Raw genomic sequence first — 13,401 nt, forward strand, 5'->3', positions numbered from 1 at the left:
ACAGCTACAGCTCTGCCCTCTAAGTACTGTGTGAGTTCTGCCACCAATTTTAATGACAAGCTATTTCTCTTATTATTAGCTCTAATTGGCACTCCCAGAATCTATAACATGCTTTATCTGCAGTTAAGTGATGCTCAAAAAATTGCAATAGTCTTTCTTACCATTGAAAACATCAAAGAAAATCAAAGGCATCACTTCCTGCATGATCTATGCAGCTGAAATTCTCTAATCAGCATAAGAACGTGAACACCCATTTATACACACCAGTAAAGAATGGATTTTGGAATGCATTTTTTGATTCATAACCTGAAATTATCATTATAGAGCCTGAACACTAAGATCAAATTCTGTTTGCCACACATGAACTCCAGCTGTAAGAGATAAGATAAAGCCACAAAGGTAATAAACAGGGCAACTCCATCAGGTAAATGCTAAATCGACCAGCTGAATAAAGATCACTCAGCTCGCCACATTGTATGCAGAAAACTGTACATAAAAATAAGCTTGAGCATGTTTCATGAGTCATGTTACTATTGACCACCATGTAGATTTTTCAGAATCCTGTTGACAAGAAAAGCTGAAGCAGTTCCACAGAGGAGCTGTAATTAACACCAGTGGTATGCTCCAGATTTATCCCAATACAAAGGATTTGCTGGTCTTGTCACTCTCTTCCAGACAAGTTGCTGTAAAAGCCCTGGGATTACTTGAGATAAGAAATACTTTTGGTCTTACCTTCATGATTTGATTTATACTGGAGTGTTACTGGACCACTGCACCTCTGAATTGTCCAGTGAACTTCTTCCTTTGTGCAAGTATCCAAAGGAACACTTTGATTTTCCCCTTTAATGCAGCCCTCCAACTAGATATGAAAGAAGTATTACTCTCCAGTGCAGGTTCAGTCTCTGAGTCAATTAAACCATTTTTTTTAAAGTGCCATGATATTTTTCTTATTAAAAAATGCAGACACTCTGTTAGCAGGATGTAGATTATGTCCTAATTATATAATTTTTTTTTCCCTCAAATTAGGAATGCTAGCAGTTAACAGAACTGCAGCATTTGGACAATCCCAGGCTTCCCTGGAATATAAATTGTGGGGAGTGTTTTTCCCCCTTGGAGGCATTTTAACAGGAAAATGGTTTGGGAATATTGGCAATGGAGGGAAAACTAAACAAAGAGAAACGGGTGGGGGCAGACACCCCGTGCCGCCTGGTGACCGTGTCATGCTCACCAGGAGGATCTGGTGTCCCTCTCGGAGGCCAGCCTTCTCTGCAGGGGAGCCTGTCTTGACAGAGCTGACAAAGCTGCCTTTGTCATTGCCCCCCAGCAGGGTGATCTCCGAGTTGAGGCTGTCCCCGTTGAGTGTCACGCGCTGGATGGTGGGACACGAGCTCCTGACGCGGCCCACGGACGTGACGGAGGGACGGAAGGGTCTGTGTCCAGGAGAGGAAGGGAAAAAGGGTTATCTCACTCTGAGTTCAATGCATGCATGAGAAATGAGAGATACACTAATAAACTTCTAGCATTATCAATCTACGGACTCTAAAGAAAATCTGCCTCCTTACTGCAGAAGTTCTGGAGAAGAGCATCTGGATTGCTCCTGTGCATCTCTGAAAACTCAGTGTATAACAGTTCTTTGCTCAGCAAGACAGCAAGATCACAAGGAGAAATTGAAGCCTTTAGAAGATTTTGTCTGCCTTGAAGTTTTTGAATTTTTAGGATGACCTTCACAGGTTTATAGGACATGAAAGGGCCCCAAGATAAGGTTACACTGCTGCCACCATAATCACTCCTGCTGTTATAACTTCAGTAACTAATAAATAAATAGAGAATTTCTACTACAGCACCCTTTCCTCTCAATGTCTCAGGTAAGTAAACTGGCATCTCAAATACCTTTCCAGAGAGAACTTCCTAAATATGGAGTTGACATGCTCAAGCTCATAAGCATCCAGGCCTTCTGACTGATGAGAAGAGGAAGAAGAGTGCACTGAAGGAGCTCCATGTGAATGCCTGTCATGACTGTCATCTGGAAAGAGTAACATGAATGATAATGAGTTCTGGATAAAGTGACAAAGATGGAAAAGGGGGAAATGAATTTTGATTGATCCCAGTGAAAGCTGAAGTAGGAAATTCTTCATACAGAGGTATGATTCATATCCACAGGATATGGCACAAGGAATGCCATTCTCATAGAACAGAAAATGGAAGGGACCTCTGGAGACTGTCTAGTCAAAGGTCAGTGCAAGGTCAGCTCAAGGAGATTGCTCAGGACTTTATCCAGCTGTATTTTGACACCTCCAAGGATGAAGAGATAGACTAAAACTCTCTGGACAACCCTGTTCCAGTGTTTGACAACCCTCATGGGAACAAAAATAACCCTTTTCCTACTTAGTTTTTCAGGAATGACTGCTTTCCCCTTCTCACCACTGGTTGACCCTTTGTTTTCTTGAAATATTCACAGGCTGTCCCATTTACTTAGAGCAGGGTTGGTTATCTGACAGTCTCTGTAGCTGGGGAGCTGATCACATACTAGCTCATAATTCTATTATACATGATATCCTCTTGCTTACCATCCAGCTCCAAAGCATCACATCCAAAGCTGTCATTGTCCTCTTCAGCCAGGCTGGAATTAAAAAATAAAGCATGAGAAAATGGAAGAGAAAGAAAGATGAACACTTTCAAGCTTTCAGCAGATTTCCAGCTTCAGTAGATTTCATTAAGTTCTGAAGGAGGAACTTCTGTGAAAAAGGAAGATGTTGAAGGTGCTGCATCAAGCAATAGTGCAGCTGCAAAAAAAAATAAGCAAGTAATATCTTTGAGGGTCCAGGGAAGATACAGAAAAGGGCAGGAGACAACGTGTCAGCCAGCATGGGAAGCATGTGAAGCAGCAAGAAGGTTCAGAAGGAAGAACTGCCAACAGCAGTGGGGGAATGAGGATTTTGCTGAGGACAAAAGGAAGCTGCTGACTGATGGTCTGGTGTGTGACTCACACCACACTTGCCTCAGCATGGAGAAAAAGCACGTCTGTAGTGCATGCACTGCACTATGGGGGTTTTCAACAACAGAGCAAAAAGCCAGAAGTTCACTGATGGACAGAGTGAATGCCAGGGAAGTTACTGAGGTGCAGCAGAGGAGGAGTCATTTATCTGCTTGATTTAAAGTACTTGAAGCATTTTATAGCAGTTTCAGGGGACCTTGCATGGCTACTCAGGTACCTGCAGTACAGAATGGCAAAGTGCTCCAGGCTTTGGCACAGGAGCTGCCACAGCTGATCCCAGCCCAGCTCCCAGGGACACAGACATTCCTGCAAAGGTGACTAGGCTGGCTGGCCTTAAAACCACTCTAAATTCACTGAAATTTTGCTCTTACAGGGATATTGGGGCTGTCCATCCAAGTGAGTGATCTGTCAGCTTCACTAGAAGGACTTCATTAAACCATGTCCTTTGGTTGCAAAGCTGTTTAAATAACAGCTTGTTGTTTTTTCCATTCAAAATGATTTGTAGGTCTCCTATGGAGCTGATATTCCTCATATTTGGCTTCAGCTGAAGGGTGAATTTTTGCAGCCAGGCTGCAGAGAATCAGCTATTTTTACATCATGCATAAGCAGGGAAATAATGTACCTTTTCCTACATTAAATGATGATCTCACCTTTTTTTTCCACACAAATTAAGAAGAGATGAACTGTGAAACCTGCAACTTGGCTTGGAAACAGCAATTATTCTGGATTATGTTCACAAATAAATTCCAAAAATTTATCATGCTAATTATAAAGTTATAAACTACAGTGAACTTTTGGGCAGGCTCTTGAGACACTTGACTTTGGTGATTATCAGCTCAACAAAGTAAGCCCACATTCAGACCTTGTTTCAGGGGGGTACCTTTTATTTCCACATGAAGAATATCTAAAATTAGGGAAAAATTCAGATTTCAGTACAACTCAGTCTTCCAATGCCTTAACACATGGAGCAGAACACAGTCAGAGTTACAGTGAAATAGTTCCACAAGATGAATAATATCCATGTAATCTCTACTGTGTTCTGTAATATACTGCAAATATTGAAAAGTTCAGGTGTGCCAAAGGTTTCTCAAGCACCTGAAGCACAAAACATTCAAATCATTAATAAAAAACCCCTTTTCTCCATCTTGAATTGACACAACACACTTTAAAAAGGCACTTGGAGGACAATGAAGGAGAAGCTAAGGGAGACTAAAATAAACACTGCTTAAATCCTCAGCAGCCTAGAAAATTATGTGGGAGAACCAGCTGAGGATGCCCTCAGTGGAAAGCTGCCTTGAAAAGCTGTCCAGAGAGAGAGAGGCAGAAGTGGCAGTCTGCCCAAGATCAGATTGTTTTGAAAAACATAAAAATCTGAATAAAGTTCTAATAAATATTAGATATTAAAAACAAATATAATAAAGATCTAAACCCTCCAGATATATTGCTTTTTTCTAAATTGGTCTGCTCTGTTCTTTTCTCCTTCCACTTGGTACCTTTAGGGAATGTATTTGTGTCTCTTGACATTTCTGATGCAGACACTGATGCTATTGACACCACACCAATACAGCATGTGTGAGTATCACATTGCAGAAAGCCTCTTAGAAAAGGGGTCAGTGCCCTTTAGGGAACTGTGAGGCTGGAGAGGTCTCTCTCCTTCCTGCCACCAACTTCCCACTCACCAGCTGATGTGATTTCACTGCCAGGGGAACTCCATGGGGCCCTGACCTGACAGAAGTGGAAGCTGCAGCAGAAGGTGAAGCCAAGGGCAAAGCCTCTCTCCCCTCCCTTCTCTGCTGAGAAACAGCCTCTGAGATTCACAAAAATCACCTCCCTCCTCCACTTCTCCCCTCCACTCTTCACAGACGTGCAAGATGCTCTGCTCCACTTCAGCAGCTTACAAAGCAAAAGAGGGGCTTTGAGAGAAGGGGAAAGAACAGGTTCACGTGGGCAGCATGGAGATGAGGGGCAGGAACTGAATCTGGATCAGTGTAAAAGGCAGAGAAAGCACTCTCTCCAACAGCATCAGTGCCGAGTCATCCAGTCCTGCTGGTGTTTCTGTCCATTACAGTCAGTGCTGCAGGGTGTCACTCATCCCAGCTGAACTCAGACAGCCCTGAGTGGTCTGGACAAAATGTGGGATGAAGAGCTGCAGCCTTAAGTTTAGGTTAATGCTGTGCCTTACAGAGGCTCCTCAAGCAGAGGCAGACGCTGTAGAGCCATTTTCCCTTGTCGTGGTGCTCGGGAGGTGTGACCCACCTGCAGTGAGGGGTGTCCTCCTTGCAGCGCCGCACGATGGAGTCGTTCCCGGGAGGCTCCGGCGTGGTCGACATGATGCTGTCATTGCGATTTCGCAGGGTTTGCTTGCAATGAGAAACCAAGGGGTGTCAGAAAGGTTATCTGGCTGAAATGTGCTCTCACTTCTAACTCACAGCAGCATTAACAATGGTGCTCTGCTCTGGCTGCACTCTGCACTGAGGAGCACACACAGAAAAGGAAGAGGAGTTGATTCTAGCTGTGCAGAATCCAAGAGCACTCATATATCCCAGTTTTTAGCACAATGCACAGCTTGTGTGCTGCCACTGCACCTTCTCCTGTGACCACATAACTGCCTGATTTACTGAGCCATTGTAACTTTACCCTTGATGTGTGGTGTATGTGTGACACAGCTGACACAGGAGGGGGGGATGAAAAGCAGTATGTATACTTATATAAATATATATAGTTGGAATGAGGAAGAAAAATACCCATCTCCATATATTAAATAATTAATCTTCCAGTGCACTGGAAACTAAACCCTGAATTGCACTAAAGGGAGGACAGGATAAGTCATCTAAACATCCAACAGATATTCAAAAAAATATTCCTAACCCAGCTAAGCTTATTACGAGTGGCAGCAAGTTCTTTCCTGGCTATTCTTGAGTATAATTTTAATTTCCTGGGGGCAGTATTTTTCACGGTGTTCTAGAAAGATGTTTTGTTCTTTGTTATTAACACTCTGCAAGAGCACTCTCTCTATCTGCCTGTCCTGCTGTGTCAGTGCTCACATATGTATAATGGAATATCTACCTTGGAAGATTATGGGGATACAGCAAGCAGGGAAGAAATAGTTTGACTATGGTATGCAGAAGTTTCCAACTGTGATCTGCACCCCTTTCCTCAGTCACTATTACTTAGAGACAGGAAAAGCATTATAGAACTCAAAAAAACCCTTAAAAATTTCTCAAGTAAGTTATAAAGCAGCTTTTAAAGCAAATCTATTTGTTCTAACAGTAAATGTTAAATAGAATAAGGAGACAGCAAGAGATCATAAATACTTCTGAAATATCTTTAAATAAACATAAACCAATTCTGTGATTTTGGGAAAGGTTAATAACATAGTTCTAACAAAATACTGGTAAAAGGATTAAGGGAGCTTCTGACAAGAGCCTTGAATAGGATCACAGCTGGGACTCTGGGGAAGTGCTAATACTGAGTTGTGAAAGCTCTGAACCACATTAGGAGAGATGTCTTTAGACAGGCAAGGGGCATCCTTACAATCTTGGTGATTTCACAGCTGCTGATGGAGTTAGTGATGGACACAGAGGAGCTCGTGTCCGTGCGGCCAGTGCTGCCCTCGGCCGCGTCTTCATCCTGTGCTCTGACTGCTGCACTCATGGGGAGACAACAGAGAAAACACACAGAGAGAGAGACAGGCATGTCAGAGCACTTCCAGTGCACAGCCTTTCCCACAGGTGCCACTGCACTTCTGCTCTCTGTCCATTTTGGCTGGACTTGTACTGGACAGGGGCTCTGGGCACGCTCCTGCCTGCAGCCCTGGCTCCTGTTCCTTCCCAGCAATTCTCAACAGAGCACAGAAATTCCCACCCCTCTGCACAGCCTCCTGCCCACTTTGTCTCTCAGCTCTGTCCTGGGTGTTTTAACAGATCTGTGAATGCTATTTGACAAATTAGAGGGATTATTTCATGAATTTATGTTTAATTTCACCACCTGAATCTGGTGGTCTGCAAGGTTGCCTCATTGAAATATACTTTCTTACAATAAAAATTTTACAACAGGGACCAAGAAGCCTGAAATCTTCAGCAGCCCCAGGTAACACAGAGTGAGTGTGGACTCCTTCCCTTCCTCAGCATCTCTGCTTGGTACTGATGTTGCACATTGCCTGACAGCAAAGCTGCTGTTTAACATGGAATACCTGGGAGCAGGAGCTGTGTGTCCCAGGATATTTTGTCCAACAGGGGCACACACAACTACTGAAGTGCTGCCTCTGATGGTGTTTGGTGTTTCAGGGGTAGTGTTACAGACAAGAGGAATTAGGAGTAGCTCAAACATGAGTGTACAGCAACAAATCTGGTAATTTGGCAGCTGGCTGGAGCATGGGTCAATCCCCCTCTCCCAGCCTTTGCAATACTTTAGATTTAAAATTAATTCCTTTTTGCTGAAGGACAAAGGAACTCATTAGACAATCACTAGATTAGGGCCTTTTCAGCTTGAATGATTTTTCCAACAGCAAAAAGAGAATGATATAATGATTTTTAGTACAGATGCTACACAAATGACTTTCCAACTTTTGTAACCTAAATGGAAAACTGAGTAAACAGAAAATTTAGGTAAGCTGTGGGATGCACATAATGTGCCTGGGGAGGTATCTTTGGAGGGAGAGGAGAGTGAAGTAGAACACTTGACTACTTTAAATTATTATATTTGTAACTGTGAGAGAAACTGGGTTTTTTTCACTGACATGGACTTAGTTAAGAATTTCCCTGGTTGGCATATTTGTTAAAACAACTTAGAGAGATTAAGTGAAAGAGACAAAGCAATGGAAAAGGAATAAGGACATGGGTCTTCTTTCTGACCTTGAAACTCTGATGTTTTGTTCATGCTGACAGGGGATTTTGCTCTTGGACTTATCTAAAAGAAAGGGGACAAAAATCAGTACAAATGGAGAATACTTGCCACACACTGTAAACCAGATATTTTCATCACCTTTTTTTTTTTTTTTTACTGTTATGTTGTAATATACTTGCCCTTCTTTAAACAACAGGACCCAAAATTTAGAAAATATTTAGGTATCTAAATGCCACAGCAGTGATGGAGGGTGAACTACCTGACTCCTTTTGAATGTCTGGCCCAAATACATTGCAATTTCCAGATTCTGCTGAGGGAACAAAGAGACAAAAGGTGAAGTGGGGGCCTTGGGACTGGTTTCAGGCAGCTGTTAGTACAACAGGCATCCTTTTGGAGTGTGCAATGTGAAAAATGCAGCTCTATTGCCATAAGTAATAATGACAGTCAGAGCTCAGAAAGGTTATGAAGGGCAGGGAGAATTCAAACACAGATGAAAGGAAAGAGAACCTCAAAACCCCAAATGTTAGATTTTTGTGGGTTTTTTTTACAGTTCATGAGTCCAGCATCAGATAATAACCATGTGAATGCTGCTAGTTGGAGAAAACATTAACCCAACTCATGCTACCCCTTCCTGTTAGGGGCAAGGAAATTGCCATAACTTAATTCTAAATTAAATAGTTAATTTTTCTCTAGATTGTGTCCATTTCTTTCTATTTTTCCTTCCAGCTGCTGAGAGCTTTTCTACCAACGTTTCATTTTTCACCTTCAGTGTGTGTTGGACCTCAGGCATTATGTCATTTTTTTTTCCCACTAATGTTAAGGAGGCAAAGAATCAATTTATTGACAACGCTCCAAGAATGCGAATGAACAGCACGAGCGAGAAGAAAACAGAAAGTGGGGAGAAGGAAGGGACAGAAAACAGTCTATGAAGCCTGATTAGATCTGCTCCTCAAGATGCAAATCACCACAGGGCAAAAACTGACAGCTCACTATCATACACAGATCTATTCTTATCTTTACAGCAGTTTCAGAGGCACAAACACAACATGTGTTATATCTGATAGTTCTTAAAGTCCCTGCTCTGTGTCATTCCAGCCTCAGATTCAGACACACCTGGATCCCCTTTAGGTTCAATCTTCTCTTGAGACGAACTTGATCAGGCAAGAAGAATTTGTTGTCTTCTGGAGAGTCCTCAGAAGTGGAGGAGTCATCGGCTTCCTGACCATTGGCTTTTGGGCCAGAAGTCCCAAAGGCCTGGGAGATAACGGTAATGGGAAGATTCCGTGGCAAACTCTAAAGATCACAAGGGAACACTTTTATTCCTGGCACCAGTTTGGTACAACTCATAACCTTTTTTTAGAGTAATCTGATTGAACTTATTGTAACTCAGTGCTTCAGAAGCTCACATAGAATGTGGCTCCAGACCCAATAAGTAATTTGGGCTGAGATTTGTGGGGATTTCTGGTCACAGACTGAATTCTTTTTCACTCACGTACCTAAAAAACATTTGTAGTTTCTACCCCATTGTAGAAAATAATTGTTTTTCTGCATTTTTCCTCTTGCATTTCAAGTCAAGCTGTGGAACAGCAGCCTTTGGGAAGCCATGTTCATGACAGACAACTTGAAAAACACTATAGCAAAGAATTCACAACGCCAACATTTAGTAGGAGGAGATTATTTTTTTCAGTTAATTCATGGAAGGAATTAAGAAAGTCTCCTCCCCCTTCCAGACCAAAATGTTTGCAAAAGAAATCTTAACCAAAGAACCGATGTCTGTCTTGCTCAGGCGTACCTGGTTGAGGAAGTTGCTGTCCTTGGGCAGGACATTTAGTAGAAGGAGATTTTTTTTTTCTAGTTAATTCATAGAAAGAATTAGAAAAGTCTCCTCTCCCTTCCAGACCAAAACGTTTGCAAAAGCAAATCTTCACCAAAGAACCAATGTCTGTCTTGCTCAGGCGTACCTGGTCGAGGAAGTTGCTGTCCTTGGGCAAGACATTTAGTAGGAGGAGATTTTTTTTTTCAGTTAATTGATGGAAGGAATTAAGAAAGTCTCCTCTCCCTTCCAGATAAAAATGTTTGCAAAAGCAAATCTTAACCAAAGATCAATGTCTGTCTTGCTCAGGCGTACCTGGTCGAGGAAGTTGCTGTCCTTGGAGAGGCGCCGGAGTTTGCACTCCAGGTTGACGATGCACGCTTCCTTCCGCACCACCTCAATCCTGAGCTCGTCGTTCCTCTCCTCCAGCTCCCGGATCTGCTTCCTGTATTTATCCTTCTCAATCAGGCAGTGGGAGTACTGGGTCTGAGCCTCGTCGCGCGAGCGGAACGCCTGCAGCGAGCGCAGGAAACCTCTCTGGCACCTGGGCACCAGAACCTCTCCTGCTGCTTTTGTTTGTGAGGTGTTGGCAATGGGGACTGCAGAAGTGGCACCCAGGCACCCATTAACACAGCAATCAGGACCAGGATGTGCCACAGCAGCACCATTAAAAATTATGATGATGAGGGTGGTTCATTTACAGCTCCCTCTGGGATGGGGTAAAGTGTCCCAGAGTACAAATGGGGTGACTTGACACTGACATAAAGCCTTGCAGGAGCTGCTGTAAAGAACCTGGTCCTGCCTGCCAGATGCTACACTGTGGAAACAACCCAATATTACCCTGTGTTTAATTACCATAATGCACATCCCAACAAGTAATTCTTTTAACTGCTTATTTTATAATGGTATTTTGGGGCCAATTACCTACAATTCCCCAAAGTGACACAGAACAGATAGAGGCTTTTGCTATTGATTTTCCCCTGCTTTAACTGTGAGCTACCTGGTCCCGCTCCTTTTCCACCTCTTCCAGCTGTATCATCACAGTGTTCATGCGGTGCTTGTACATCTCACAGTCTTTTCCTAGTGTTGAGCACTTTAACTCCAAATCTTCTTTCTCCTCAAGATACTGAAAATGACACACTGTTAACCACCACTGCTCTCAGAGGCATTTTGGGCACCACACTGAGATTTCATCTCTCCACCCTCCCATTCCTCACCTTGTCTCTCAAGTCCTCCACATGACGGATCTCCTCTTGGAGATTAAAGATCTTGTTGACCAACTCATGACGATCCTCCAGTGCCTCCTTACGGTCGTGTTCCAGAATATCCAAAATGGCTTTGTCTGAATCTGGCAAACCCCTCTTGTCAGCCTGAGGAAAGACATTTTTTAGAGCCAGGCCAGGGAAACAGAAAATAGTTTTGCAGTGAGAGAAGTGCCAGAGACAGTAAAAAGTAAGAAGAATAGCAAATGAACAAGGTACTGCAATGGGAAAGTAGGAGAAGAGATGGACATTTGTTCATATTTTAAAGCAGTGTCAGAAAAGATGAATAAAATCTGTCTTGCTGTCAGAACAGTCTGATGAAGGAACTGTTTTACTGGTCTATTGTACTGGCTATAATTTGATCTGGTTTGGATGCACTGACAATTCTTCACTCCAAACCCTGTATTCAGAACTCTTTTCTATTAATCAGATCTCACTGAGCACAAAAATCACCCTTTTCCAAAGAGCAGGACCTAAGAAAATATTCAGGAGAATTTTTAAGGCATGCACAGGCTTTGCAGGACTGTGCTCAGAGAATATTAAACATGCCTGGAGTACCCTGTACCACAGGTTCTTTTTCTACACTGTCCAGGAATATAATTTATTTCAGATTTAAAATTAACAAGATTACCAAAGCAGGTTCCAACACATAATTGCCATCCAAAATGAAAGATGAAAAAAGCATAAAATGCTAGCAAGAGATATGTATATTTATTTTTAAAATACCTAGGCTGAGATGGAGATTTCAGGGACATTTGGGTTATCCAATATTTCTAAGCATATCTAAGCATTTCTAAACCAAACTGGTTTGAGTTTATTTATACTTTCACTTAGGAGAATTTAAATCCTATTTTTAGCTATCTCACTGTTTCTTTAAGAGCTGTAAGATCATTTCAATTAATATAAGAAACTCACATGAACCAGAGCTTCCAGAATCTTCTACCCTACACTCTTTCTCAACCTTTGAATTGGATTTGTGTTAGAATTAAGAATCGTTAGGCACTGCTAGAGGCTACAGCCATTTCTGAAAGGCCTTCTATTGATAATTTTTAGGTGTCATTTCAAAATGCCACAAGCCTTTTCTAACAAAGTGCTTAGTAATCTCACATATATCCCAGTATTTGGCTAAGTTCCTCGCAGAGGAGTCCTAAATGTGCTGTACATCAACAGTTTTCCCTACCTGCCCAAACACAGTTTGGTGAAGCTTCCTGAGCAGGTTATAGCAGGGTTCAGTAGGGCACCCTGGTGCTTAGTGACCACTCAAATACAGGAATTTTTATCATCTTCTGCTTCATTAAAGCCTTTTGGCAAAGATATGGAAACAGCCTAACATGGAGTACACAGTGCCACTGTCAGAAATTTCTGTGCTGGCTGTTTAACACAGATTTGTAGTGACAGGCTGGTACAATGTTCAGCAATTAAACACTACACTCTTGGAAGAGCCAATTTCTCATGTACAGTTGATTTTTTTAGAGGTCTATTTTTGTAGAACTCCTCCTCATGCATGTGTCTGTACAGGGAGCACTCCAGGCAGCTGGGAGCTGTACAAGCAGCCTTCTGTTTGCCCAAACTTTACACTTATGCTGGTTGGAGCTTTGCAGGCAGAGGTTTCAGCCAACACCTCCTGCACTGTAACTGGAGAATGTGTGGGTTTGGATTTTAAAGGCAGCAAGCTGCTTTTATACCTGAATGATGGACTGTAACTCCTGGATTTTTGTCTTCATCATCTCATTTTCCCGCTCCAGCTCCAGAACCTGTTCCTTTTTGGGTCGGTTTTCAATATCATTTTTCAGCTTCAAAGACTGGTTCCTCTCCAGCTTGCACTCCTCTTCCACCTTGTTCAAGCGATGCTTCAGCTGGTCAATCTAAAGCAGCCAGGGAGCAGTGAAAAGGAGAAAGAGAGGAGGAAGGGAATTCTTCCTAGCTCTGATATTTTGTGCTCTGAAAAAATTCTTGCTTCCAGGTGGAAAACACAGGGGGGAAAAGTAGCTTAAACCATGAATGCTAACAAGAAGTCAATAATTGGGAGTTGAATGTCCACAACTGAACTGGTGAAGTCTCAAGTACAAACCTGCTAGGTGCCAGCTACAACTCATATAGGCTGGTTGTGAAATTTTAGAATACCTGGACCAAAAATATTCTCAATCCTCCAATAAATAGATATGAAATAGAATGAACACTTAAGAGGCTGACCACACATTGTGCTTTTAGCACAAGGACTATTTGGATCAGGAAACACAGGAGAAAATTCAGGATATCTTTCTGAATAAATCCCCAGCAGCAGTAGTGCTGTTGGATAACTGTACTAAAATATTACTGAGTCTAAAAAAGCTAAAATTATGTTTTTAGTAAGCAGGTTTGTTTCAAATTTTTTTTTACTTGCATTCTATTCTGTTAATTCATTATCTGCCATTAATACACCTCACTACAGTTGGCATTTCTGTACAGCGTTGCCTTCAATCATCTGGATGAGCAAAGCAAATGAG

At 42.2% G+C, this 13,401-nt stretch overlaps 1 protein-coding gene across 2 annotated transcripts in view; it reads right to left on the bottom strand.

The window, feature by feature from the left end:
• The window catches only part of CARD11 (caspase recruitment domain family member 11), a 45,105-nt gene that overhangs the window by 8,342 nt on the left and 23,362 nt on the right, over positions 1-13,401 (bottom strand). For both annotated transcript variants that reach the window (XM_079320566.1, XM_079320567.1), the window contains 12 exons: positions 12,601-12,780; positions 10,871-11,023; positions 10,654-10,779; positions 9,969-10,166; positions 8,954-9,133; positions 7,849-7,903; positions 6,530-6,639; positions 5,252-5,355; positions 2,568-2,620; positions 1,891-2,023; positions 1,229-1,430; positions 733-859 (listed from right to left, as the gene is read on the bottom strand). In XM_079320566.1, coding sequence (XP_079176692.1) covers positions 733-859; positions 1,229-1,430; positions 1,891-2,023; positions 2,568-2,620; positions 5,252-5,355; positions 6,530-6,639; positions 7,849-7,903; positions 8,954-9,133; positions 9,969-10,166; positions 10,654-10,779; positions 10,871-11,023; positions 12,601-12,780 — 1,621 coding nt within the window. The remainder of the gene's footprint in view (positions 1-732; positions 860-1,228; positions 1,431-1,890; positions 2,024-2,567; positions 2,621-5,251; positions 5,356-6,529; positions 6,640-7,848; positions 7,904-8,953; positions 9,134-9,968; positions 10,167-10,653; positions 10,780-10,870; positions 11,024-12,600; positions 12,781-13,401) is intronic.

The sequence above is a fragment of the Erithacus rubecula genome (genome assembly GCF_903797595.1).
Source record: "Erithacus rubecula genome assembly, chromosome: 17".
In the NCBI taxonomy this organism is placed as follows: domain Eukaryota; kingdom Metazoa; phylum Chordata; class Aves; order Passeriformes; family Muscicapidae; genus Erithacus; species Erithacus rubecula.